The sequence below is a fragment of the Polypterus senegalus genome, chromosome 6, assembly GCF_016835505.1.
Source record: "Polypterus senegalus isolate Bchr_013 chromosome 6, ASM1683550v1, whole genome shotgun sequence".
NCBI classification, from domain to species: Eukaryota; Metazoa; Chordata; class Cladistia; order Polypteriformes; family Polypteridae; genus Polypterus; species Polypterus senegalus.
In genome coordinates, this window is record NC_053159.1 from 175,138,547 (window position 1) to 175,164,522 (window position 25,976).

The 25,976-nt window shown below is 40.1% G+C and overlaps 1 protein-coding gene across 1 annotated transcript in view; it reads left to right on the forward strand.

Annotated features, from left to right (window-relative positions):
• myo3b (myosin IIIB) overlaps positions 1–25,976 on the forward strand; it is a 524,448-nt gene that overhangs the window by 272,916 nt on the left and 225,556 nt on the right. Inside the window, exons 17-18 of the mRNA XM_039757595.1 lie at positions 15,813–15,892; positions 22,593–22,613. Coding sequence (XP_039613529.1) covers positions 15,813–15,892; positions 22,593–22,613 — 101 coding nt within the window. The remainder of the gene's footprint in view (positions 1–15,812; positions 15,893–22,592; positions 22,614–25,976) is intronic.

The following is a 25,976-nucleotide window of genomic DNA, read 5'->3' on the forward strand; positions in this document are numbered from 1 at the left end:
TGCCAATAAGGAGCCATTAAAACAGTGAATGCAGCTGTTTAAGGCTGAAATAAGCGATTAAGGACGGAGAACCTTAAAAAGCGAGACCACTAAAATGGAGCAAAAAAATGTCACTCGAGTAGTAAGTGTTTCTTCTTATTGAGAAATTGGGTTGGAACAAAAACCTGCAGCCACTGTAGCCCTCCAGGACCGACTCTGTCCACCCTGTGCTAGAGCACTGCAGAATTCTAGAAACATGTGCCTTGATTGTTTTCAGCAATTTTAACATGACTTAATATTTTAATAGCCTCTTAAATAACTGGACATTTGGAACTAGGGTTGTACCTGGAAACTTTATAAAACACTAGCTGTGTAAGTTGGTGCCGTAAAAGCCCGGGCTCCTAGAAACTATTGAAATCATCAGAAAAAAAAATGAAATGCAGAGTCGGTAGTTTCATTTTGCGGACATGCTTGCCCCCCTTTGTCTTTCAGCAGCTAAGCGAGTTTCTCTCTCCTCAGAGGTTTCGTTTTGCCGATGTGCTTGCCTCACTTGTGTATTAGCAGCTAAGTTTGTCTTTCCTCTGCAGTTTCACTTTAGCAACAGAGTTGCTTTCTTTCAGCTTCATGCTGTAGCCTCATATTTCTTTCTTCTTCTGACTCGTTAACTTGGGGCCGACTTGCCAGCTCTTTGAGCTTCATGCTGTAACCTCGCACTTCGGGGCCGACAGACAGACAGACAGACACACACTTCCACGCATAGATGTTTATATATATAAGACTAGCAAAATACCCTCGCTTCGCAGCAGCGAAGTACTACTGTAAAATTTTTAAGAAGAAAATTTAACCTTTTTAAACTGAGGGAAAATATACCAATAATTATTTGTTAAGGATCTCTTTGTATACCACATTGCGAGTTCGGCCCTCCGGTTGTAATATGACCAAGCTGTGCGCTGAGATTACTCTTGAGCATGCAACGTACAGTTGGCCATGTGAACAGTAATCTTGTTTCAAATCTCACAGCTTGGATTGCTGCTGTCATAATCGGTTTGAGTTTCATGGTTTGTTTCAATGACGACAGTATTTGTAAGACTTGTGTTGAAGTGACATTCGGCATCTGTCAAGCGTTGTAAACATACAGCCGGTTTCATCGATAACTTCACATCCAGCTTTTGAGAGTTTAAACATTCATAAACATCAAAGTGTCCACTACTGAAATCGTCACCTGTGAATCTAAGATGTTTAAGAGGCATTGGCGGTTGTCGAAAGATGTAAAATATTTGGCCATTTCGGTACACTTGAAAGCGACAACCGAACAATTCAGCGGCAGCCATCAACTCACATGCAGATGCATAGGTGATGGGCTTAAGCATTTCACTCTTCTAGTGCTCCTGTGTAGTATAATTATCTCCTGTACCGTCATCAGTCCACACCTTGAACCTGTCTCAGTCATTCAATACATAACACACAATGTTCCTCCGGATATCAAGAGTGAGCCTGATATGGCCGTGCAATATGTAACAAAGAGAATGGAAAAGGCAGACGCCATCTCCGGGCATGGAAACCACTCGGTAAGTGACAGTTCTTTGATCGATGGTGATCACCTCGATAGACATGTTAATGGGAGTACGGTTGGAACGATAAAGGAAATGGGTACCTGAGCAATGTAAAGTAAGTCTAAAATACCTATACAATAGCTATAATTGTAATAAACGAACAATAAAACAGCAGAGAAGCAGAGAGGCTGCAGTTATCGGCAGGGAGATGTGAATCCCGTGGCGAAGCAAGGAAGGGAATGTAGAGACCGGAGCGGCCTTATATAGGCAGGCAGCCAACAGCGTAGGAGACGTTGGGATGGGAGACCCAACGCCGCCTCACATGGTGACCGAGCTGCAGGCTATGGACGTATATATGTACGTAAGTAGGATTCAGTTAGCATTGGGAATCCGCGTACCAAATTTCTTGAAGATGGGCCCATAAGTAATAAAGACTGTTGAAAAGTTCAATATAGCGGCTGACAGTGGCGTCATACCACAGAAATAAATACGTACATCGGTTTCGGTTAGCTCAGGGAAGCCGTCTATCAAATTCCGTGAAGATGGGGCCATTAATAAGAAAGTTTACATTGACGGACGTTGTCGACCGTTACGCGTAGAATTTCGAAATGAAACCTGCCCAACTTTTGTAAGTAAGCTGTAAGGAATGAGCCTGCCAAATTTCAGCCTTCTACCTACACGGGAAGTTGGAGAATTAGTGATGAGTGAGTCAGTCAGTGAGGGCTTTGCCTTTTATTAGTATTGATGATAATCAGTAGTCTGCACAAACTCATCCTACCTGTCTACATAAATTCCAAGACCGTCTTAATTCTCAAAATGAGGAGCCTCCAACTCTTTAAAGGATGAGTTTGGTATTCTTCAAGTCCAAGTTATTCTTTACAAACATGCTATACATGCATTTGCCATGCAAAATTGAGTTCTAAAGTTCAATCTTGCCCACACTGGAACTTTACAATTTAGGGTATGTCACATGGAGGAGAAGCTTACAAAATATACCCAGTTTTCAAACCAAGACAATTGTTGAGTATTGATCCGTACCTTCTGTGTTTCTGAAGCATGCATGTGAAAACAAAATCAATCTGGATATAGTAATTTTATTTTATATTCCTGGTACTATTTTTCACGTGGTAAGACCATATTGTCTTTTTGCTTGTGTGAATTCTCATATAAATATGGAAGCAAATCAAAACAAACCCAAACATGTAGCACCAAAAGTTTACTGTGGTTTGGTCTTTTGAGAGGAAGCCATTGCCTTGGCAGACTAAGTGCAGTGCTATCGTGCACAGCTGGTCACCTTATAAAATGGCTGAATCTCATAATGTTGGTGGTTTTTTGTTCAAAAATAACATGTATAAGCTATTTTGCAATGTATGTGTAATTGCAAGACACCAATCAATTGAAGTATTTGGTATGTCTTTAAGATTTTCCTCTTCCTTCCAACACAAAGCACCGGTTTGGGCAAGATATTTTTTTACATTTATACGTAGAAAGCGCTTAACATTTGAATACAATTTCCCATGGGAAATACGTATTGTTAGTGAAAAAACCCTTTCGACTTGAGTAAAACTTATCCTGTAAGTTTTAATGGCTCTGAATGTTTTGATTTCCAGTGTCCCCCTTTTCTCAGATTCTTGAATTGTGTGTGTTCAACTGTCTCTGCCATCCCTCCACAGGACTGTAATGGGACATGCCTGTGAAGTGTAGGGTGCAGCAAAGTTTGGTGGCTGGCTGATTTAATTTTGTTAAAAAATGTACACCAAAGGAGAACAAATAGACACAATTTGATATTAGAACCCAAAATTCACTCTTGACGGGTTCTTTTTGGAATGAAATCCTTTGCGAGACACACTCTGGCACTTTACCCAGGCTCTTAGTGGTAGAGTATATACAATGCACAGATTCAAATTAAGAAAACTAGGCCTTCTGTTTGGCCTTTCACAATTCTGTCCACCGTTTTTGTTCAGAGATACGATGCATGAACATGTGATGCTAATTGCAGCCACTGACAGACATAAACGTTGCCTGTGTAGGACCGGATTGAATCTATTTTTATTTCTTTAAGTAGTCCCAGATCTGCTACCTCAGGAAGTTCTGTCTTGTTTACTAAAGAATAAAGAGCTTCTTACTCTCTCAGATTTTCCATGAGCCACTAAAGGTCTTGCCAAGCCCTCCCGCAAACTGTATGGCCTTGTGTTTGAGGTTGAAAAGAAACCATAGACTGGCTACTTACTGTATGTGACACTTCAGAAACTGCATTCACCTGTATAGAGTCTAGAAGTGCACAATTTATAAAAACTAAAATGAAGTAAAATTAATCTGTAGCAACAGATACATAGACAGATAGATAGATGAACGGCACTATATGATAGATAGATAGATGAACGGCACTATATGATAGATAGATGAAAAGCACTATATGATAGATAGATAGACAGGATGGATAGATGAAAGGCACTATATGATAGTTAGATAGATAGATGAAAGGCACTATATAATAGATAGATAGACAGGATAGATAGATGAACGGCACTATATGATAGATAGATAGATAGATAGATGAAAGGCACTATATAATAGATAGATAAATGAAAGGCACTATATAATAGATAGATAAATGAAAGGCACTATATAATAGATAGATAAATGAAAGGCACTATATGATAGATAGATAGGATAGATAGAAAAGGCACTATATGATAGATAGATAGATAGATAGAGACTTTATTAATCCCAAGGGGAAATTCAAATAATCCAACAGCAGTATACTGATACAAAAAAAAAATATTAAAGAGTAATAAAAATGCATGTAAAAACAGACAATAACTTTGAATAATATTAGCATTTACTCCCCCAGGTGGAATTGAAGAGTTGCATAGTGTGGGGAAGGAATGATCTCCTCTGTCTGTCAGTGGAGCAGGACGGTGACAAAAGTCTGTCACTGAAGCTACGCCTCTGCCTGGAGATGACACTGTTCAGTGGATGCAGTGGATTCTTCATGATTGACAGGAGTTTGCTTAATGCCCGTCGCTCTGCCACAGATGTTAAACTGTCCAACTTTATTCCAACAATAGAGCCTTCCTCCTTAACAAGTTTGTTCAGGCGTGAGGCGTCCTCCTTCTTTATGCTGCCTCCCCAGCACACCACCGCGTAGAAGAGGGCACTCGCCACAACCATCTGGTAGAACATCTGCAGCATGTTATTACAGATGCTGAAGGATGCCAGCCTTCTAAGAAGGTATAGTCGGCTCTGTCCTCACTTGCACAGAGCATCAGTATTGGCAGTCCAGTCCAATTTGTCATCCAGCTGCACTCCCAGGTATTTATAGGTCTGCACACAGGCACACCTGATGATAACGGGGTCCATGAGGGGCCTAGGCCTCCAAAAAACCACCAATGGTTCCTTGGTCTTACTGGTGTTCAGGTGTAAGTGGTTTGAGTCGCACCATTTAATAAAGTCTTTGATTAGCTTCCTGTACTCCTCCTCCTGCCTACTCCTGATGCAACCCACAATAGCAGTGTCGTCAGTGAACTTTTGCACGTGGCATGAGGACTCTGTAGAAACAAAGTGTCGTAATTACTCTTACAGGAGATATGTGACATGGCATTCTGGAGTATTTCATAAAAGCAGTGCTTTAATACAAGTGTTATGTGCTTTTACAAAATTGTCCATGAGTGCTGGTGGTGGCGGAAGGGAAGCAATAGAAGCAGCCTTTTGATTTGACGTCAGTGTTCACCTGCGTTCTGCACATGCTCTGCTCACCCCTGTCTAAGGAGGTGGATGTGTCACACCACAGGATGTTTTGTCTCTTGTTTAATAAATAAAGAAAAACTTTTTTTTGTAGATAAGAATTAATTATTCTACAGTTATCCCTTGCGATTCATGGAGGTTAGGGATGCAGGACCCCCACAAATGCGAAAATCTGTGAATACGTTTTGGACCCATAATAATACAGTATTCTAAATTTGTTATACTAAAGAATACAAAAAAAGGGCAGAACAATCACTATGGAAGCAAATCACGAAGTGCTCGTAGTTTACAAAAGTTAACTTATAACAAATGTGTGTGCATATTTACAGCAGTAAATGATACAAATTTTTAATGTTAAAGATACAAAATAAATCCAACAGAAAACAGAGTGCAAAATGATAAACACACACAGCTGAGTCCAGTTTTGCACATACGGATTATGGTGGTGTAGTTATGAAATGAAATTCCCTGTGAGCAGCCTCCTGAACGTCATTCAGTCTACAGACAAAACTTCACACAGGATACAGAAGACTGAAATAAGTGATTATCAGCTGTAGGGGCAGCAGTTCCGTATCTTTGATAATTTCTAAACCATCGATTTGTTGAAATATTGACAATAATATTGACTGGGAGCGGAGGATGCCATCATCTATATGCTTCATCGATCCCTCTCCCACCTGGGCAGAGGCAGGGGTGCTGTAAGAATTATGTTTTTGGACTTCTCTAGCGCCTTCAACACCATCCAACCTCTGCTCCTTAGGGATAAGCTGACTGAGATGGGAGTAGATTCACACCTGGTGGCATGGATTGTGGACTATCTTACAGACAGACCTCAGTATGTGCGTCTCAAGAACTGCAGGTCTGACATTGTGGTCAGCAGCACCGCAGGGGACTGTACTTTCTCTGGTCCTGTTCAGCCAACATACATCAGATTTCCAATATGACTCGGAGTCCTGCCACGTGCAAAAGTTCGCTGATGACACTGCTATTGTGGGCTGCATCAGGTGTGGGTAGGAGGAGGAGTACGGAAAGTTACTCAAAGACTTTGTTAAATGGTGCGACTCAAACCACTTACACCTCAACACCAGCAAGACCAAGTAACTGTTGGTGGATTTTAGGAGGCCTAGGCCCCTCATGGACCCTGTGATCATCAGAGGTGACTGTGTGCAGAGGGTGCAGACCTTTAAATATCTGGGAGTGCAGCTGGATGACAAATTGGACTGGACTGCCAATACTGATGCTCTATGTAAGAAAGCTCAGAGCAGACTTTACTTTCTGAGAAGGTTGGCATCCTTCAACATCTGCAGTAAGATGCTGCAGATGTTCTACCAGACGGTTGTGGCGAGTGCCCTCTTCTACGCGGTGGTGTGCTGGGGTGGCAGCATAAAGATGACAGACGCCTCACGCCTGGACAAACTTGTTAAGAAGGCAGGCTCTATTGTAGGAGTAAAGTTGGACAGTTTAACATCTGTGGCAGAGCGACGGGCATTAAGCAAACTCCTGTCAATCATGAAGAATCCACTGAACAGTGTCATCTCCAGGCAGAGGAGTAGCTTCAGTGACAGACTTTTGTCACCGTCCTGCTCCACTGACAGACTGAGGAGATCGTTCCTCCCCCACACTATGCGACTCTTCAATTCCACCCGGGGGAGTAAATGTTAACATTAATTTTATTTTAATTTTTTTTTTTTTCATTTTTATTACTATTTCATTTAATATTGTTTCTTTGTATCAGTATACTGCTGCTGGATTATGTGAATTTCCTCTTGGGATTAATAAAGTATCTATCTATCTATCTATCTATCTATCTATCTATCTATCTATCTATCTATCTATCTATCTATCTATCTATCTAGAGCATACAGCAAATGTAATGGGGGGATTTTGAACAACATTTCTTTTCATTAGGCTAAACAAGCAGGTTTGGGTTTGTGGACTTCTTTCAGTTTTCAGAATTTAGTTTATAAATATCTGTGGCCCAGTAACAGAACCGATAGTCTGGTAGTGCCACGTTGCCTACAGCAATAGATTTGCCTTTTTAAGACATGGCCCTTTGGAGGTCCAGATAAAGGATTTTACAATGGAATCTTCATAAAGATTCAATAATCGCTCTACAGTATATAAGGAAAGGGGTGTGACCAGAAACAAACTTTTGGATGGGTGTGTGCAAAAGTGGGTGGTCCACGCGTTAAACGACTGTCCTCATGCAGCATAATTAGCATAACTTTACACCTTCATTTCATTTGTGGCTACGTTCTAGCTTTGATGTTCAATTTATTTTTGATCTTTGGCTCAGATCCTTGCTGGTTATTCACCATAAATTTGGCCAATCCAATTCTGATCCTTTACACCTCTTTCACCTCAGTTTTGAATCTACATAACAGCAGGTGCTAGGCCCATTTTGGAACTGAAGTGATTTTTCCTTTTTTTATTTTTTTTTATAATGCAACTTCTTTGCAGCAAGAAAAATGTGTTAGGCTATGAGTTGTATTTTCAATTTTTACTTAAACTATCTGTGCTCCCCATCTAAGACAGGTTGAAGTCTAAGTAATCCATGTAAAGCTCAGCATATTCAACATTAACATTTGCAGTGTGCCATCTTTTGGAATGAATTTGTAATGCATATTTAGTAATAAAATGCATTGTATTTTTCTTTCCAACAGATGGTGAATCACAAACATCAGCAGTGCTTTCATGAATCCCATACCAAATTTTTGTAATGCATGTACTAATAAAATGCACTGCGTTTTTCATTCCAGCAGATGTCGCATTGCAAACATTCATAGTGCTTTAATGAATCCCATACCAAATGGCGTATAGCAGAGATAACACTCAGGACAGCTTTGTTTAGGTGGATTATGCAATCCTGGAGGCTCTTTGTTATTTAACAATAGGTAGTTTGCAATTCCACAGCATGCCAGCAGATGGCCACAGCCTGCCTTTTTGTTTTGGAGAGTTCAGTGAGCGCAGCGATTTGTTCTCTTAACCAGTGAAGCAGTAAAAGCTGCAGCTTTATGCTCCATGTTTGGTGTTACAACAATGTTTGCCTTCAGACCATGATGTTGGGGTCATTTGCTGTGGCTTACCATGAATCTGACATGAAGAAATAAAAATGTAAATTCAGTAGATGAATGGATGGAGTTTTGTGGGAAAATCGAAATCTGATCTGTACATGTTATTAGAGTACAAGTGATTGTAAGTCTTTTAATTTTCCATCATGACCACAGTTTCCAATGAACAAGCTATTGAACATTTTGATTCTTAAAATGGTTGTAATTTTTACCATTTTTCTTTGCATTGTGTTATTCTGTGTTTCTGAAGCTGCTTATGATGGAATGCGGTTGGGTCTGTGAAAGGTTCTATATAAAATAAGAATGTATTGCTATCCAGGTTGTTTGAACTTAGAAAATAAATATGGTGCATTTGCCTAATATAAAACAGTTTAGAAGATTTACTGTATTTAATCTCTGTGTGTTATACATATTTAGCTAGTTATAGTAGCCACTTTTTCAATTTTTGCAAGAATTTTCACTGTTGGTTTTCCTGCACATTATTTCCTAACTTATTATTCCTAACTCCTAACTATTGTATGCAGTGTCAGAAAGCAAAATCTGCACATAAATTAAGCCATTTTGTTTTATTATTTAATTTCTTCCTTGTTTCTACATTTCATAAACTGCTATAATGTACTCTGCTATGCATCATGTGTCAAAAAGCAAAAGAAAGATGAAGGAGATCATAAATGTGGTCATTGTTTAAATATTGTGTGTAATTGTTGTAATTTGTACTATTGATAAGAATGTTTAACTCCTCCATGTTACAGATCCACGGGACACATTTAAAAGAAAATGGATGCACTTCACAATCAGTCTTTTCCAGGACAGAGAGGATTAGCATTTCCTCGGCCTGTGTCACTGCGATATGCTTTGCATGATTCATTACACGTGTGGAGAGAAGGACTTATAGATTCATCACACTTCTATTGTGGTTATCACGAGGACCCGATAGAATAGAGACTTTAGGGCCTTCTGTTGTACGTCTTTTAGTCACACACTGCTGTTTAACGCAAACAAAGTCTTTGTTAGGGGTCTTGTTAGAAAAGCAGTACATGGCTAATAGATGCAGCATAGGTGGTCTCTGTTTTGAAATCAGTTGTGCTCTACATGTTTATTAAGGCCAAACAAATCTATTAGTAAGGTCTTCTTACATGGCTGATGAATATTCCAATGTGTTACTGAAATTCTAAGCCCCACTTTCTTTAAGGAAATTGATAGCAGTAATATTCTGCGACTATCCTAGCCAAACAACAACATTTATTTCTATAGCACATTTTCATACAAATAATGTAGCTCAAAGTGCTTTACATGATGAAGAAAAGAGAAATAAAAGACAAAGTCAGAATTAAAATAAGACAACACTAATTAACATAGAATAAAAGTAAGGTCCGATGGCCAGGGAGGACAGAAAAAACAAAAAAAAAAACTCCAGATGGCTGGAGAGAAAAAATCAAATCTAGATAGATAGATACTTTATTAATCCCAAGGGGAAATTCACATAATCCAGCAGCAGTATACTGATACAAAAAACAATATTAAATTAAAGAGTAATAAAAATGCATGTAAAAACAGACAATAACTTTGAATAATGTTAGCGTTTACCACCCCGGGTGGAACTGAAGAGTCACATAGTGTGGCGGAGGAATGATCTCCTCAGTCTGTCGGTGGAGCAGGATGGTGACAGCAGTCTGTCGCTGAAGCTGCTCCTCTGCCTAGAGATGATCCTGTACAGTGGATGCAGAGGATTCTCCATGACTGACAGGAGCCTGCTCAGTGCCCGTCGCTCTGCTACAGATGTTAAACTTTCCAGCTTCATTCCTACAATAGAGCCTGCCTTCCTCACCAGTTTGTCCAGGTGTGAGGCATCCTTCTTCTTTATGCTGCCTCCCCAGCACACCACCGCGTAGAAGAGGGCACCCACCACAACCGTCTGATAGAACATCTGCAGCATCTTATTGCAGATGTTGAAGGACGCCAACCTTCTAAGGAAGTATAGTCGGCTCAGACCTTTCTTACACAGAGCGTCAGTATTGGCAGTCCAGTCCATTTATCATCCAGCTGCACTCCCAGGTATTTATAGGTCTGTACCCTCTGCACACAGTCACCTCTGATGATCACGGGGTCCATGAGGGGCCTGGGCCTCCTAAAATCCACCAATAGCTCCTTGGTCTTGCTGGTGTTAAGATGTAAGTGGTTTGAGTCGCACCATTTAACAAAGTCTTTGATTAGCTTCCTATACTCCTCCTCCTGCCCACTCCTAATGCAGCCCACGATAGCAGTGTCGTCAGCGAACTTTTGCACGTGGCACGACTCCGAGTCGTATTGGACGTCTGATGTATATCGGCTGAACAGGTCCGGAGAAAGTACAGTCCCCTGCTGCGCTCCTGTGTTGCTGACCACAATGTCAGACCTGCAGTTCCCAAGACGCACATATTGAGGTCTGTCTGTAAGATAGTCCACAATCCATGCCACCAGGTGTGAATCTACTCTCATCTCTGTCAGCTTGTCCCTGAGGAACAGAGGTTGGATGATGTTGGTGTTGAAATCTCCAGGGGTTCTGAGGCCACGAGTCCACCCAGCCCCCTCACATAAATGAAACAGTCTTCTTTGTATTTAGGGTTCTCATGGAAGGACTTGATCATGATGGTCATGCAGACTTCTGGCTTTTAATCCATCAATGTTGAAACATCATGGTGCTTTGATTAGGTAGTGATGGCGCAGATCGCCACCACAGAAAACCTGGAAAAGAAACAGAAGAGAGAGTAGGGGTCAGTACGGATTTTAGAGCCACCATGAATAGTTATTACAATGAATTGAATATACAGCGTATCAGGATTTAACTAAGATGAAGCTATTATGTGGCCATGTTAAAGTAATGTGTTTTTAGCAGTGTTTTAAAGTGCTCCACCGTATCAGCCTGGCGAATTCCTATTGGCAGGCTATTCCAGATTTTAGGTGCATAACAGCAGAAGGCCGCCTCATCACTTCTTTTAAGTTTAGCTCTTGGAATTCTAAGCAGACACTCATTTGAGGATCTAAGATTACAATTTGGAATATAAGGTGTCAGACATTCTGAACTATAAGATGGAGCAGATTATTTAAGGCTTTGTAAACCATAAACAGTATTTTAAAGTCAATTCTGAATGACACAGGCAACCAGTGTAGTGACATCAAAACCAGAGAAATGTGCTCAGAAATGAAAATGTCTGATGAGACAGCACTGCTACATTGCAAAGTTCTAACGGTGTCGTCTTTAGTTCAATCTTCTTCATATTCTTCCTCACTACTAGTCATCCCACCTTTGACTACAAAATACATGTTTAGTATTTAGATGAAAAACTGATAGCATGAATACTAAAACTTGGTCATTAGTGGACCCCATTTATTTTGTCTGACAGTTTTATAATATACCAGTAACGAGCGCACTGCACAATAACGTTCAGTGAACACACTTGACTTGAACATTCCTAGTTTTCCTCCTCTTTCTCTGTACGTTTACCATTCTTTTGCTCAGAGGATGATGCGTTTGCTGCTTCCTGAGCAGCTCTTTTTTTCTCCACACTGGCGTTCCGCTGCTTCTCTTCTTTCGTCTGCATCTTTTTGCGTTAAACTGATTAAGTCAGTGTTTGTGTTGCAATTGCTTAGTTTGTTTTCTTTAATTTTTCACTTAAGCTGACACTTAAGTCTTCAATCTGCCTCAAGAATGATTTAAGATATGAAGAGATAGGGGAAGTGACGGTGAAGGTGGTAGGGATGAGAACGGCACTTGTACGCATGCGCCACACAGCCGCCCTGCTGGCCGCTGTCGAGAGTTGATTCTACAATAACATAAAATAAAAATAAAAAGAGGAATAATCTTGGAGGTCAATCATCACCCCGAAAGCGGATAGTAGACGTCACATAGTAAATGTGTATCAAATTTCAGGTCAATCGTTCAAACGGTTTGCAAGTTATAGGTGATTCAAAATCCTGAACAGATGGCCGCGGTAGCGTATTATATAAGAAGAAGATAGTGATCAGTGTTGTGGGGAACTGCTAAGTACAGAAACTCTGAACTGCACAATAAAAAAAATGAATGAATAACCACTATTTCAAATATACGTGAAAATCTCTTGTACTACGAGGTAATTTTATATACTGTACGTACGAGATATTTTCATGTTCGTATGGGATACTGTCACGTATGTATGAGAGATGTTTTCAAGTACATACGGGATACCCGAAGCACACTTTTGTAAATTTTTTTAATCTAACTTTATCTTGTACGCATGTGAAAGTATCCCATACATATGTGAAAACATCTCATACATACATGAAAGTATTGTATAAGTATGGGATATTTTCATGTAGATACGAGAAAAGGGCTATCCCATAATTTTTTTCATTGTGCAGTTTAGAGTTCTCGTAGATAAGTACAATAAAAAGGTAATCTACTGTGTTACTATTTACTGGCCAAGGATATTATTGGGAAGACCTGTACCTGTGTTTGTTCATACAATTATGTAAGCAGCCAATCATGTGGCAGCAGTGCAGTGCATACAGTCCTGCAGGTACTGGCCAGGCGCTTCAGTTAAAGTTCACATCAGACAGTAAAATGAGGACAAAAATGTGATCTTATTGACTTTGACCGTCACATGATTGGTACAGGACTGGCTGGTTTGATATTTCTTTAACCGCTAATCTCCTAGGATTTTCACACAGAATATTCTGTAAAATTTACTCAGAATAGTGCAAAAAAAAAAAAAAACATCATCCAGTGCGTAGCAGTTCTGTGGATGGAAACGCCTTGTTTATGAGTGATGTCCATAGAAAATGGCCAGACTGGTTCAAGCTGACAGAAAGGCTCTTGTACCTCAGATAATCATTCTGTACAGCTTTGGTGATCAGAAAAGCACCTCAGTATGCACAACATGTTGAATGTTGAGATGGATTTGTTACAACAATAGAAGACCACTTCAGGATCCACTCCTGTAAGCCAAGAGAAGAAGGCTGAGGCTTCAGTAGGCCCAGGATCACCAAAACTGAACAGCTGAAGACTGAAAAATTTAGCCTGGCTTGATAAATATTCATTTCTACTGAGGAACGCAGTGTGTTAAAAGTTGGTGCCAACAACATAAATCTCAGCACCCAACCTGCCTCTTGTCAACAGTCCATGCTGGTGGTTTTGGCGTAATGGTGTGAGAAATGTTTTCTTGACGTACTTTGGGCCTGTTAATACCCACCAATCGTTGTGTGAATGCTGCTGCTTATTTGAGTGTTTTTGCTAAGCATTTGCATGCCTTCATCACCACATTTTTCCCATCTTCTAATGGCCACAGGCCCTCCCAACATTGAACATTACAATGAGTTCAATGTTCTTCAATGGCCTTTGCAGTTACTGGATCTGAATCCAATGCAACACCTTTTGGAAAATAATAATAAAAATAATATTTCCTTACATTTATATCACGCTTTTCTCACTTCTCAAAGTGCTTTATATAGGGAGTGGGGAGCCACTGTAACCACCACCAATGTACAGAATCCACCTGAATGATTCAATGACAGCCATTCTGCCACTCGCCACAACTATTAGGTGGTTAAGGGGTGAGTGAGAGAGAGCCAATTACAGACAGGGATGAAGGAGATGTTCAAGGTATAAATGTGTAGCTGACAGATCTACAGAAACTGTGTAATGCAATCATGTTCACATGGGCCAGAATCTCAAAGGAATGCTTCCAACATTTTGTGGAATCCATGCCATGAAGAATTGAGGCAGCTTTTAGAGCAAAAGGAGGCCTGCCCAATATTAGTATGGGGGTCCTAAGCATTTTCTTAGTGAGTGTCTAACTTATCATTCTGTTTAGTAGCACACTTACAACTCATCAGAGATCTGTGTGAAGATGTGCAGTGTGGTATATTGACTAAGGAAATGGATGCTGTTCTTCTTCTTCTTTTGGCTGCTCCCATTAGGGGTCGCCACAGCGGATAATATTTTTTTCATATCTTCCTGTCCTCTTGCTCTGTCACCCCCATCACCTGCATGTCCTCTCTCATCACATCCATAAACCTTCTCTTAGTCCTTCCTCTTTTCCTCTTGCCTGTTAGCTCTATCCTTCACATCCTTCTCCCAATATACCCAGCATCTCTCCTCTGCTCATGTCCAACCCAACGCAATCTCACCTCGCTGACTTTGTCTCCCAACCATCCAACCTGTGCAGACCCTCGAATGTCCTCATTTCTAATCCTGTCCATCCTCGTCACACCCAATGCAAATCATACCATCTTTAACTCTGCCACCTCCAGCTCTGTCTCCTGCTTTCTGGTCAGTGCCACCGTCTCCAGCCCATATAACATAGCTGGTCTCACTACCGTCCTGTAGACCTTCCCTTTCACTCTTGAAGGAAACGGAGATTTGAAACCAGAAGATTATCATTTCAATTAGCAACTGTCCCACTGGGTGATCATATGAAGGCTATTTAACCTACCTGTGCACCAAATGAAGGAAGAAAAAGAGAGAGAGATTGTGATTTTATATGTATCTGTGCTTGTAAAGTATAAGGAGATGGTACTTGCTATAGGAAGTTATTTTAAAGAGTTAAAGTTGCATGTTCCCTATTTCTTATTTATTAGTATGTCTGTCCATTTATATGTTTATATATCTGCTTAATGATCTGTAATAAACTATATAGTAGTTAAAAAACCTTATTGCGGCAGTCAATTAAATGTTAGCATTGAACAAAAGCCACTCGACACAGCTGTTGTCCCTGTGCACGTGGTGTAATTGAAAAGCATTGTATGATGATAACACAAATTGTTTCTCGTGTTCTTATAGACCAATTATAAATATAAGTTTACTTTTCAGGTTTACTCTTACATTTTTTTCCCCCTTAACCTGTGTCCCCACCCCTTGTTTTCTTGTATTTTTATTTTTGCAAAGGTGTGTGGCACATCTGTGGCAATCTATTGTTTATTCATGCTGTAAGCCCTTTGAAATGTGTTAAAATGCTTTCCCTCATTATAAAAATCCTGCCACCCATGGATTAGGACTTTGATGTCACCAATCCTGCTTCAAAGGCTTCTTTCAGTGCTATTAATCACAGTTTAGCCTCTGAAGATATAGCCAGAGAAAACATTTGGACATCTTGTGCTGTACTTGCTAAAACTTTGAAATGTTTAGGGTGTCTTGCACATGCTTAGTTTTGTCATTTCCTCTGCCCTGACAATGCACAATGCAGCACAGGCTGCCTGGAAGGCAATGTTTTCAAAAGGATCTCTCACCTATGTGTAAGGCTCATTGTCGGGCTTTTCTCCTTCAGACAGTAAAACCCCACCGCTGTCTGTTTTCACCTCACTGTAAAAGGATTGCAAATGTCCGGCAATCTGTACCTTTTTTTTATTCATTATTTTCTTCCCTAAACCAAAATTCCTAGAGACAGACATTTGTATTTTTGTATTTTTTTTTTTAAATACCAACATATTATGTATTTATTTTAAACAGGTAATCTGGCAACATCAAGAGCAAGGATTACTGCGGCTTCAAAGTCGCTGCCCCCTCAGCTTGGCACAGGACGCAATAAGGTTGGTATGGGATGTGTACAGAGAGCCTGCTTCACAGTTACATTCTACTGTTCATTTTTTTAAATAACGGACAGTGCTTGAGTAAAGAAAATATTTATTGAAATAATTTAACTATGATATTGAAACTTTGAAAGTTGTACTTTCAGCTAATGCAGGTAGCAGCATTGCCTATACATTATAAAGTGTGATATTAGTTAGAGCAATTATACCCTTTATACTGTGTATTAGTTCTGCAATAATTGCATTATAACCATCATATATTATCTATTAACAGATAATCACATTCACCAAAGAGTATACAGTATGAGTGACATCATATTTAGTGATGAGAGAGCACCGAAGTGTTCGGGTGTTCGGTCCGAACACATCGCGATGTTCGTGTGCTCTACCGAGCACCCGAGTATAATGTAAGTCAATGGGAGACAACCAGGCACCCCCTGCTCTGAAGAGGGGAGGGTGCCTGGTCCATTGGAAAAGGTCAGAAAGTGACAGAAACACCACCCAAATGGACCAGGAACAGCATGGGGACGATGTCTGGATGCATCTTGGACTCCCAAGTCGCTGCTGGGAACCAGTTTGTCCGAGTTGTATGCCACTTTTACAGACTGAAAAAAACACGCCCAAAACCCCCCAAAAAAAACAATTTTACAGGAAAAATGACGCTCTAAAACATTATATGCCAATGCCTGCAGATGAGCTGACGCTCTAAAACATTATATGACAGTGCCTGCATAAATAGCACCCGATGACGTGTTCCAGCCAGCCAATCACTGTAATGCCAGCACCTGACATGGCTACTGACATTACAGTGAGGGCAGTACTTACCTGCCCCTTGATTGGTTGTCTCCAACCCGCGAAACGTGCAGGGCGGAGACTCGAGCATGGCTCACGAGCACATGTAGTGCTCGTTCGAGTAGCGCCATGCTCCGAGCATAGCGATGCTCGAGCCGAACACATGCTCGCTCATCACTAATCATATTATCTGTTAAAAACTGTTGCTACTTAGCTAGGTATGTCATACTAGATACATAGAACGATGAACTTCTAGGTGTCTAATAAACAGCTCAGAGATGAAATGCATTGTTCATATTAGATTTATATAATAAATTAAACTTCTGATAGGATACTAATTTATTGTCAACATTGCTTTAGCAAACCTAATAATGCCCTTAAAAAATGAAGTGCATTAACAAACCTCTTATGAACGAAAGGATTGTCACATTAGAAATATATTATTCTTTGAGATGATTTGTGGTTGATGATCTCTGACGATGGATCATCACAACCTTTAATTCATTTTAAGCCTCTTTCCATATGGCTGCTTCCGGTCTTGTTAGGAAGAAGTTGTGCAGGATTGATGAGATATCTTGGTCTCCAGTAACAGACAGCAGCTGTTCTTGGAGGATTCCTTGGTGTTTCAAGGCCACATTGAGTGGGCGCAGGAAGTATTCTGACCCCTTTACTTTTTTTTGTGCTAAAGTCATTGAGATTCATTTTCTTCCCCACACCAGTTAACACTTAAAACCCCAGAATGAGAAATCGAAAATACAGTTTTTGAAATGTTTGCAAATGTATTAAAACTAAAAACCTGAAATATCACATTGACACAACTATTTCAGACCCTTTGCTATGACACTTTAAGGTGTGCATCCAATTCTACGAGGTGTGACACAAAAATAATCGGACTGCGCTTGGGACATTCCTGGAAAACCGTCTGGAGGCCGGCCAGATGTGAATCATAGAACTATATCCCCTCCTACACACTCTTTCAAACCGCCGACCGGCTAGATATATCCTGTGAAGAGCCCAGTCAGTATTAGCACAACATTCACTACATGAGTTGCCGAGATAATGTTGGGTGAAAAAATTGAACAGTGAATCAACATCACAATTTTTATCTTTTTCCGTAAAGCAGTTTTTGACTGACAAAACAATTCCTGTCCTCGATCCTCCTCCCTGTCCGTCCAATTTAGCTCCCTGTGATTTATACTTGCTCCTGAAAATCAAAAGTAACCTGAAGGGAACACATTTTTCTTCAATGGATGAAGTGAAGACAAAAACGGCAAGCCTGTTGAAGAGCCTCAAGTGAGAAGATTTCCACGTATGGAGCGGTGTAGAGATCAGGACGGGGAGTCTATAGAAGGTGACAATATTTAGAATGCTGTCATTCATCAATACATTTTTTTTTTTTACCAATCCGGTTATGTTTGTGTCTCACCTCATATTGATCATCATTAAGATGTCTCTGCACCTTGTTAGTTGTCCACCTGTGGTCAATTCGATTGATCAGACTCATTATGAAAGGCACACACCTGTCAACTTAAAGACAGGATTGTGTAGAGGTTCAGACCTGGGGAAATCAGCCAAAATCTTTCTGTAGGATTAAAGGCTGCCAAGAGAAGAGTGGCCTTTTGTAATTCTTAATTGGAAGATGTTTGGAACAACCACAACTCTTCCTGTAGCTGGCTGACTGATCAAATGGAACAAACAAGTTGAGGAGGGCCATAGTAAGAGAGTTGATCAAGAACCAGACTGTCACTCTGAGCTCCAGAAAACCTGTAAGAAGGCGGTGGAGGGGAAACTTCCAGGAAAACAACCATCACTGTAACACTCCATCCATTTGAGCTTCATGACAGACTGGACAGACAGAAGCCTCTCCTTAGAAAAAGACACATGGAAGCCCAATTGGAGTTTGCTGAATGGCTCTTAAAGACTATCGGACTGTGAGAAACAAGATACTCTGGTCTGATGAAACAAATATTAACATTTTGTCGGGAGGAAACCAGGCACCACTCGTAACCTATGCAGTGCCATTCCAGTGGTGAAGCATAGTGGAGGTATTTTAACATCAGCAAAACCAAGAAACTGTTAATTGACTTTTGCCACACTAAACAGCCTCTGTGTCTGGTCACTACTCAGGGAGTGGATCGAGAGGTGGCCCTCTCCTACAAGTACTTGGAGGTCCTCATTAATGACAAGTTGGACTGCTCTTGTAACACAAGGTAGCTATATACAAAAGGGCAGAGCAGGCTCTAATTCCTTAGGAGACTGAAATCCTTTAATGTGGGGAGTGACATCCTTCACATCTTCTACAACTACAGTGTGATTTTCTACACTGTGGTGTGCTGAGCTGGTAACGCCACTTCAAGTGAGGCCCACCAAATCAGCAAACTAATTAAAAGGGCAGGCTCAGTGTTGGGAGACACTCTGGACCCCCTGGAGGTTGTAACAAAGGAGAGAATTAAAACAAACCTGAGTGACATTACAAACAATGCTGCACATCCTCTCTCTGATACACATTAAAGACTTTCAGACAACAAAAGTGTGTCAAAAAATGCTATGGGGGCTCCCTTATACCAACAGCATAACACCTCACTTGGGACTGTGACAGCCAAATCATAACTTTTCTTTTTTATTTTCTTGGTGTTTATTCATTCTAGTGTGTCCTCAGACCACAGTGTGTGTATTCTTTCTTTCTTTCTTTCTTTATATTTATTCATTTAAAGAGCTTCTGTAAAAAAACAAATTTCCCCCTTCGAACAAGTAAACATCTGTATTTCTATCTAAGAATACATGTTTGTGGGGTTGCTATTCAGAAGCATTTACTGAGAGGAGATGCTGAACAGAATAAAGTACAGAGATGATATTAATAAACTCCTGCTCCAGATCACTTTAGACCTCAAAAAGTCCTGAAGGTTCACCTTCCAAATTGAACAATGACCCTAAGGAAAACCGAAGACCACACAGGAGCGGCTTAAGGTCAACTCTGTGAATGTCCTTGAGTTGCCCAGACAGAGCTTGGACTTGAAACCCAATCAAACATCTCTGCAGAGACTTGAAAAAAGCTGTCCGCTGATGGGCACCTTTTAACCTGACAGAGCCCGAGTGGGTATGTAGGGAAGAATGGCAAAAAAACCCAAATCCAAGTGTGCAAAACCGGTCACTTAAGGAGACTCCGGGCTGGAATCTCTGACAAAGGGGATTCAAGTAAGTACTAAGTAAAGGGTCTGAATGCTTGTGTCAATGGGATATTTTAGTCTTTGTTTTTATTTTTAAAAATATTACATAAAAATTTAAAATCCTTGTTTTCACTTTGCCATTGAGAGGTGTTGAGTGCTAATTGATGTGGGATAAAATTAATGTAAATGATTTTAGCACAAGAATGCAACTTAACAATGTGTGAATCCTGAAGAGGTCTGAATACTATGTGTCATCAACATATATTTAAAACTAGGCAGTTAACACTTGATATTTTCATGTAACATCCGAAGACTGATTCTAAAATTTGTATTCAGTGTTATGAGGAATAAAAATCGCAGACAGAATATGGATAGATAAAGAAGTGAATTTCAACACATACACAGGCACACAAAGTAAAGCACTGATGAGAAATGGACACCAGGGTCCAGATAGTTGTAAGCTCAAAGCTTTAACTGTTGGGAAAATGTCTGAAAAGAAATATGCTGTGATAAAAAGGTGCTATATAAGCACCGACCCGACACAGACTGACACTGGAGGCACGCATACATCCAAATAAACAAGCTTTTATTTTTCTTCACCTGGGGGCCACGTCTTCCCCATGTTCCTCAGGCACAACACAGTCCCACACTAAGCACAAACACAAATAAATTCTCCTTTTCTTCACCACCACTCCTCACCAGCAAGCGTTGTCTTCCTCCTCCCGATTCTGGTCCCTCGAGTGGTGGCTGCTGGCTCCTTTTATTCTGTCGCCATTCCTCTTCACCCTGTACACTACAGATTTTAGTTACAACACAGAGGGCTGCCATCTGCAGAAATTCTCTGATGACTCTGCATTAGTTGGTAGTATCAGACATGGAGAAGAGACGGCATACAGGAAGGTAGTGGACAATTTTGTTGACTGGTGTGAGCTGAATCAACTGCAGATCGACACCAGTAAAACTAAAGAACTGGTAGTTGATTTAAGAAGGTGGTGATCTCCAGCCAATCCCCTCTCTATTAAGGGTTTGGAGGTGGAGATAGTTGAGGAGTACAAGTATCTAGGGGTGCATATGAGCAATAAGCTAGACTGGTCCAGGAACTCGCTGGCCATATACAAGAAGGGTCGAAGTAGGCTGTATTTCCTACGCAAGCTCAGATCTTTTAGTGTCAGCAATACTATGTTGCGGATGTTCTATAACAGTGTGGTTGCCAGTGCCTTTTTCTTCGCTGTGGCATTCTGGGGGAGAAGCATGAAAGTGGCAGACTAAATAAACTAATTCAGAAGGCTTCCTCTGTGGTAGGAGAGAAACTGGACAGCTTGGAAACTGTGGCAGATTAGAGAATGTTGTCTAGGTTTTGGTCTGTTATTGAAAATGTTAATCATCCCACTTCATAGCGTTGTGGTTGGACAGAGGAGCGTTTTCAGCAGTAGACTGACTAGCATCAAGTGCTCCACTGAACGTCATAGAAAATCCTTCCTCCCCACAGCCGTCAGACTCTAAAACTCCTTTTCTGGTCTCTCACCCATACTTTAAGCTATAAGCCTTTTTCATTTTTGGATATCCAGGTACATTTTTCAAGTACCTGAAATGTGCAACATACTATCTGCTCTTGTGCAATAAATTGTCTTCTCTTCACATGAGAATAACCTTCTTTGTTTGCAGAATGTGCGATATTAACTTAAGGAGCAACACTCTGCACTCTAGTTTGATACTTACATTTATTATACTTTATTTATATTTACATGATTGCTTTATACTTGCTCTTAGTGTAACATGTCCCTTGTCTGTTGTTAAGTTGTAACATAAGTAATTTCCTTCAGGATTAATAAAGTTTTTTCTGATTCTGATTGTATGGCACCCAGAAGTGCTTCAGGTGCTTGATTGCCCATTTCCGGCTGCACTTCAGGGTGTGGTGAAAACACTGCCCATAAGGGCCCAGCAGCTCCTGCTGCAGCACCCGCTGCCAGCGCCTGCGGATACCAACAGGGCTGCATCAAACTCCAACTCCCATGAAGCCCTGCGGAAGTCCAAGGCACCTTTGCAGCCCAGGGGGGTTGCCATTTAGCATCCCGGGGGAGGTATTGGGTAGCCCATGCTTTCTCCCCCGGAACATATACTGAAGGCCGCCCGACACAATGCACATTTTCATTTAAATAAGGAAAAGTTATTCCATCCATTACAAACACTTTAGACACCTTGAAAGAAAAGAATTAAAATTAGCAAGAAGAAGAAGAAAAAAAAAACTTTAAGATTTGCTGGTCCCCGGGATTTGTATGCATATTCCACTGCTTGTTGAGTGACCCTGTAGCCTCACAAGTCTTGACCGCCAGTATCTTCCTCACAGTGGTGGTCTTTCTCCCTGTGTCCAGGTGAATTTGCATCATGGATTCCCAATTTGTTTCCAATAGTCAGATGTGCTAATACTTCATTTGAAGACCTGTGGCACATCCGAGTACTGACTTAAGTCAGTCTTTGGCTGTGCCTCAGTGCCCAAAGTAGGAATAAATGTCCTAGGATTTAGCCAGTGGTCTAATAGGGTTTAGCTAATTTACTGACTTTTGATTTCAAACTTTGCAAAAATATAAACAAAACCTTAGCCTTTTTCATGCACTTTCTTCTTTCTTTCTAATATAATGCTTTGTGTTGTTTGTATACGCTTTGCCTAATTAATCTCTCTGTCTTCTATTTCCCTGCTCTAATCTATTTCAATGTTCCTGACTGTACCTTCTTGAAAAAAGTCTTCGAGATGCCTCTCAAAGGTAAGAACAAATGGCAGCCCCTCAAATCACCTGTAACCCTGAGAATCACCCCTCTGTCTTAGCATGCATTTAACAGCAAGAGTAAATAATGCAATAATGCCTCACTGTTTATTATCATTTGATTTGGCTGGGTCTTATGTTGTGTTCCATTTAAACTGGGAAGTTGGAATTTATAACTGGAATAGCCCATGAGTTGGATTTCCTAGTAGGAAGCTCAGGCCTGGTCTGCCAAGTTCAAGTTTGTCCAACTTCAGATTATCATGATAGCGCACACCACAAGCTTTAGTGAAGCCTACAGTATAATAGTATTTATTAGTTTTACTGTCTATTTGTGTCTCTTTAGTTCAGTCATACACACAGTACTGTGCAGCTGCTATCTGTGGACATGTTGCTACAGTGTTTGGTGGTGCAAAATACCGCATCGTGCATTGTTCTCAACTGGTATTTATTACAAAAAGCAAGTACAACAAAGGTTTTCCCGGAGGTGTCCATATTAGTTTTCCGAATGTGTTTTACGGGAACGCGGTCAACTCGTGTGACATCATTCCAAGTTTCAGCATCCAACTTCTGAGGTAAATGGGATGCAGCAGTGCTTTTATTTTAAATTTCATTATTTAGGCACCTTCTTTTGTGTGTTTAGCACCTGGGGGTGATGTACTTTCCTTAGCAAAGTAATCAGTATTTTTTATAGTGTCTTTCCTTCCCAACACAACTATAAGCATATGTTGAAATTTACTGTACAGATAGGGCTTTCTGTATGCTATGAACCCATGCTAATGCATAGGATTGTATAATATCAATTAATTAATCTTACATCTGTTTCACACTTGTGAAAAGGCCTTATGTACTTTGCAAACATACATTAAAAATGGACCTCATGCACTTTTTATGTTCCTAGGGTCAGCATTCAGATTATAATCCTCTTGATCCACATCTGATGGTGGGAATTTTAAAAAACAGCTAAAGACTTTTCTATTTAGGATAGCTTATTAACAAGAATGCTATAATTATTGTTGTTTTATCTCTTTTTTAATCTTGCCTTGCCTTTGTTTAATCTTTTTATGTTGCACTTTGAGATTTACTGCTAATGTAAAGTGCCCTATAAATAAAATGCATTATTATTATGATTGATTACACCATCACAACAACAATATTTATTTATATAGCACATTTGAATACAAACAATGTAGCTCAAAGTGCTTTACATGAATTAAAATAAGGGAACACTAATTAACGTAGAATAAAAGTAAGGTCCGATGGCCAGGAAAGACAGAAAAAAGAAAAACAAAAAAAAATCTGCAGGGGTTCTGAGGCCACAAGACCACCCAGCTCCTTCTAGGCATTCTACCTGACATCAATGACCTCAATCAGTCCTCCTGGTATTCAGGGTTCACATGAAAGAACTTGATGATGATGGTCATGTGGACTTCTGGCCTTTAACACTAGAATTACCAGAGCCTACAAAAAAAACTCATAGATCCGTCCCACCTTAAAACGCTTCTCACCTCTCTGTCAGCGTCTTTTGTCCTTTAAATGTGTTGATAAGCAGCAAACAGCAAGCAGCCTACTATCACATCCCCCCATCCCGCACAGTTTTCTCAGCTCAAGTCTGTTTACCTGCGTGTCAGTTGCTTAGAGTTGTATAGAGTGAGAAGTCAAGCAAAATGACACCTTTTATAAATACTATATCGTTATTTGGAACACTTATATTTCATGTATGTTCCGTGTCTACAGCAATCTATGTACAGTAAACACATCGTTAAAATAGAAACATTTTTCATGTGTTAGTAATAATTGACAAAATGTGGACATGAAGTATATAATGTGTAAAGCCTGAATTCCAAATATCAAAGAAACACTTTCACAAAAGGTACAAATATAACAGAACAAATGCGCTTTTACTGAAAAATATAACTGCAGAAAAACAACCCGTGTTTACCTGCAACATTGACATGCATTCATTATCACAGCTTCGGGAAATGGAATAGCCAGCTGCTGACTGCTTGCTGCTCGTCTTAATCGGCACATTTAGAAGACAAAGGACGCTGGTGGAGAGGTGAGAATGGTTTTAAGGTGGGCCGGATCTACAAGTTTTTTCGTAGACTGTGGTAATTCTAGTGTTAAGTAAGATGCCTTTATAGCGACACAGCAGAGTTTCATTCTACATGCATGTTTCACCTCTCCTACATTAATCCATCAATGTAGGGACATCACGGTGCTTTGATCAGGTGGTGGTGGTGCAGGTCGCCACCACAGAAAACTGGAAAAAGAACAGAAGAGAAAGTAGGGGTTACTACAGATTGTGGGGCCACCAGGAATAATAATGATAATTAATTGAATATACAGAATATCAGGATTAAACTAAAATGAAGTTATGTGAAAGCCATGTTAAAGTAATGTGTTTTCAGCAGTTTTTTAAAGTGCTCTACTGTATTAGCCGAACGAATTTCTGTCAGTAAGCTATTCCAGATTTTAGGTGAATAACAGCAGAAGGCCGCTTCATCACTTCTTTTAAATATAGCTCTTGGAATTCTAAGTAGACATTCATTTGAGGATCTAAGGTTGTAATTTGTAGTGTAAGGTGTAAGACATTCTGAAATATAAGATGGAGCAGATGATTTAAGGCTTTGTAAACCATCAGCAGTATTTTAAAGTCAATTCTAAATGACACAGGTAACCAGTGTAGTGACATCAGAACTGGTGTGATGTGCTCGGATTTTCTTTTCTGAGTTAAGATCCTGGCAGCTCCATTCTGCACTCATTGTAACTGATTGATGTCTTTTTTTGGGTAGTCTTGAGAGGAATGCGTTACAGTAATCTAGCCAACTGAAAACAAAAACATGAACTAATTTTTCAGCATCATGCAAAGTTATAAGAGGTCTAACTTTTGTTATATTTCTTAAGTGAAAAAATGTTGTCCTAGTAATCTGATTAATATATAATATGTGAAGCTCTGGCTTCCTTATGAAGACCATGACAAACACGACAGACCCTTGTTTTAACAATAATGAGGCGCCTCTTATTCCTATTTGCAGAACTGATTTGTGTAGAACATTCCTACACTTTCACTTTCTGTCTGTCTCCTGCAATACACAGTGTTATTCTAACTCCATATTAAGTTTACTAAATCCCTCTACTAGAAACATGATGTTCAGTGTTGTGTCACAAAGTGAAAAGTGTCTGTTCCACGATATTGTTTTGACTGTTACAAATACGCTGGCAGCATTCTTTGTTGTCAGTCTGCATTATCAGTCGTAGGCCAGTGCTTGGTTCTTAAACAATCCAAGATTGTTACTATTCACATTTCTTTGAGTATCTATTTAATATACTGTAGAAAGCAGTCTAGATATCTGAAACTTCACA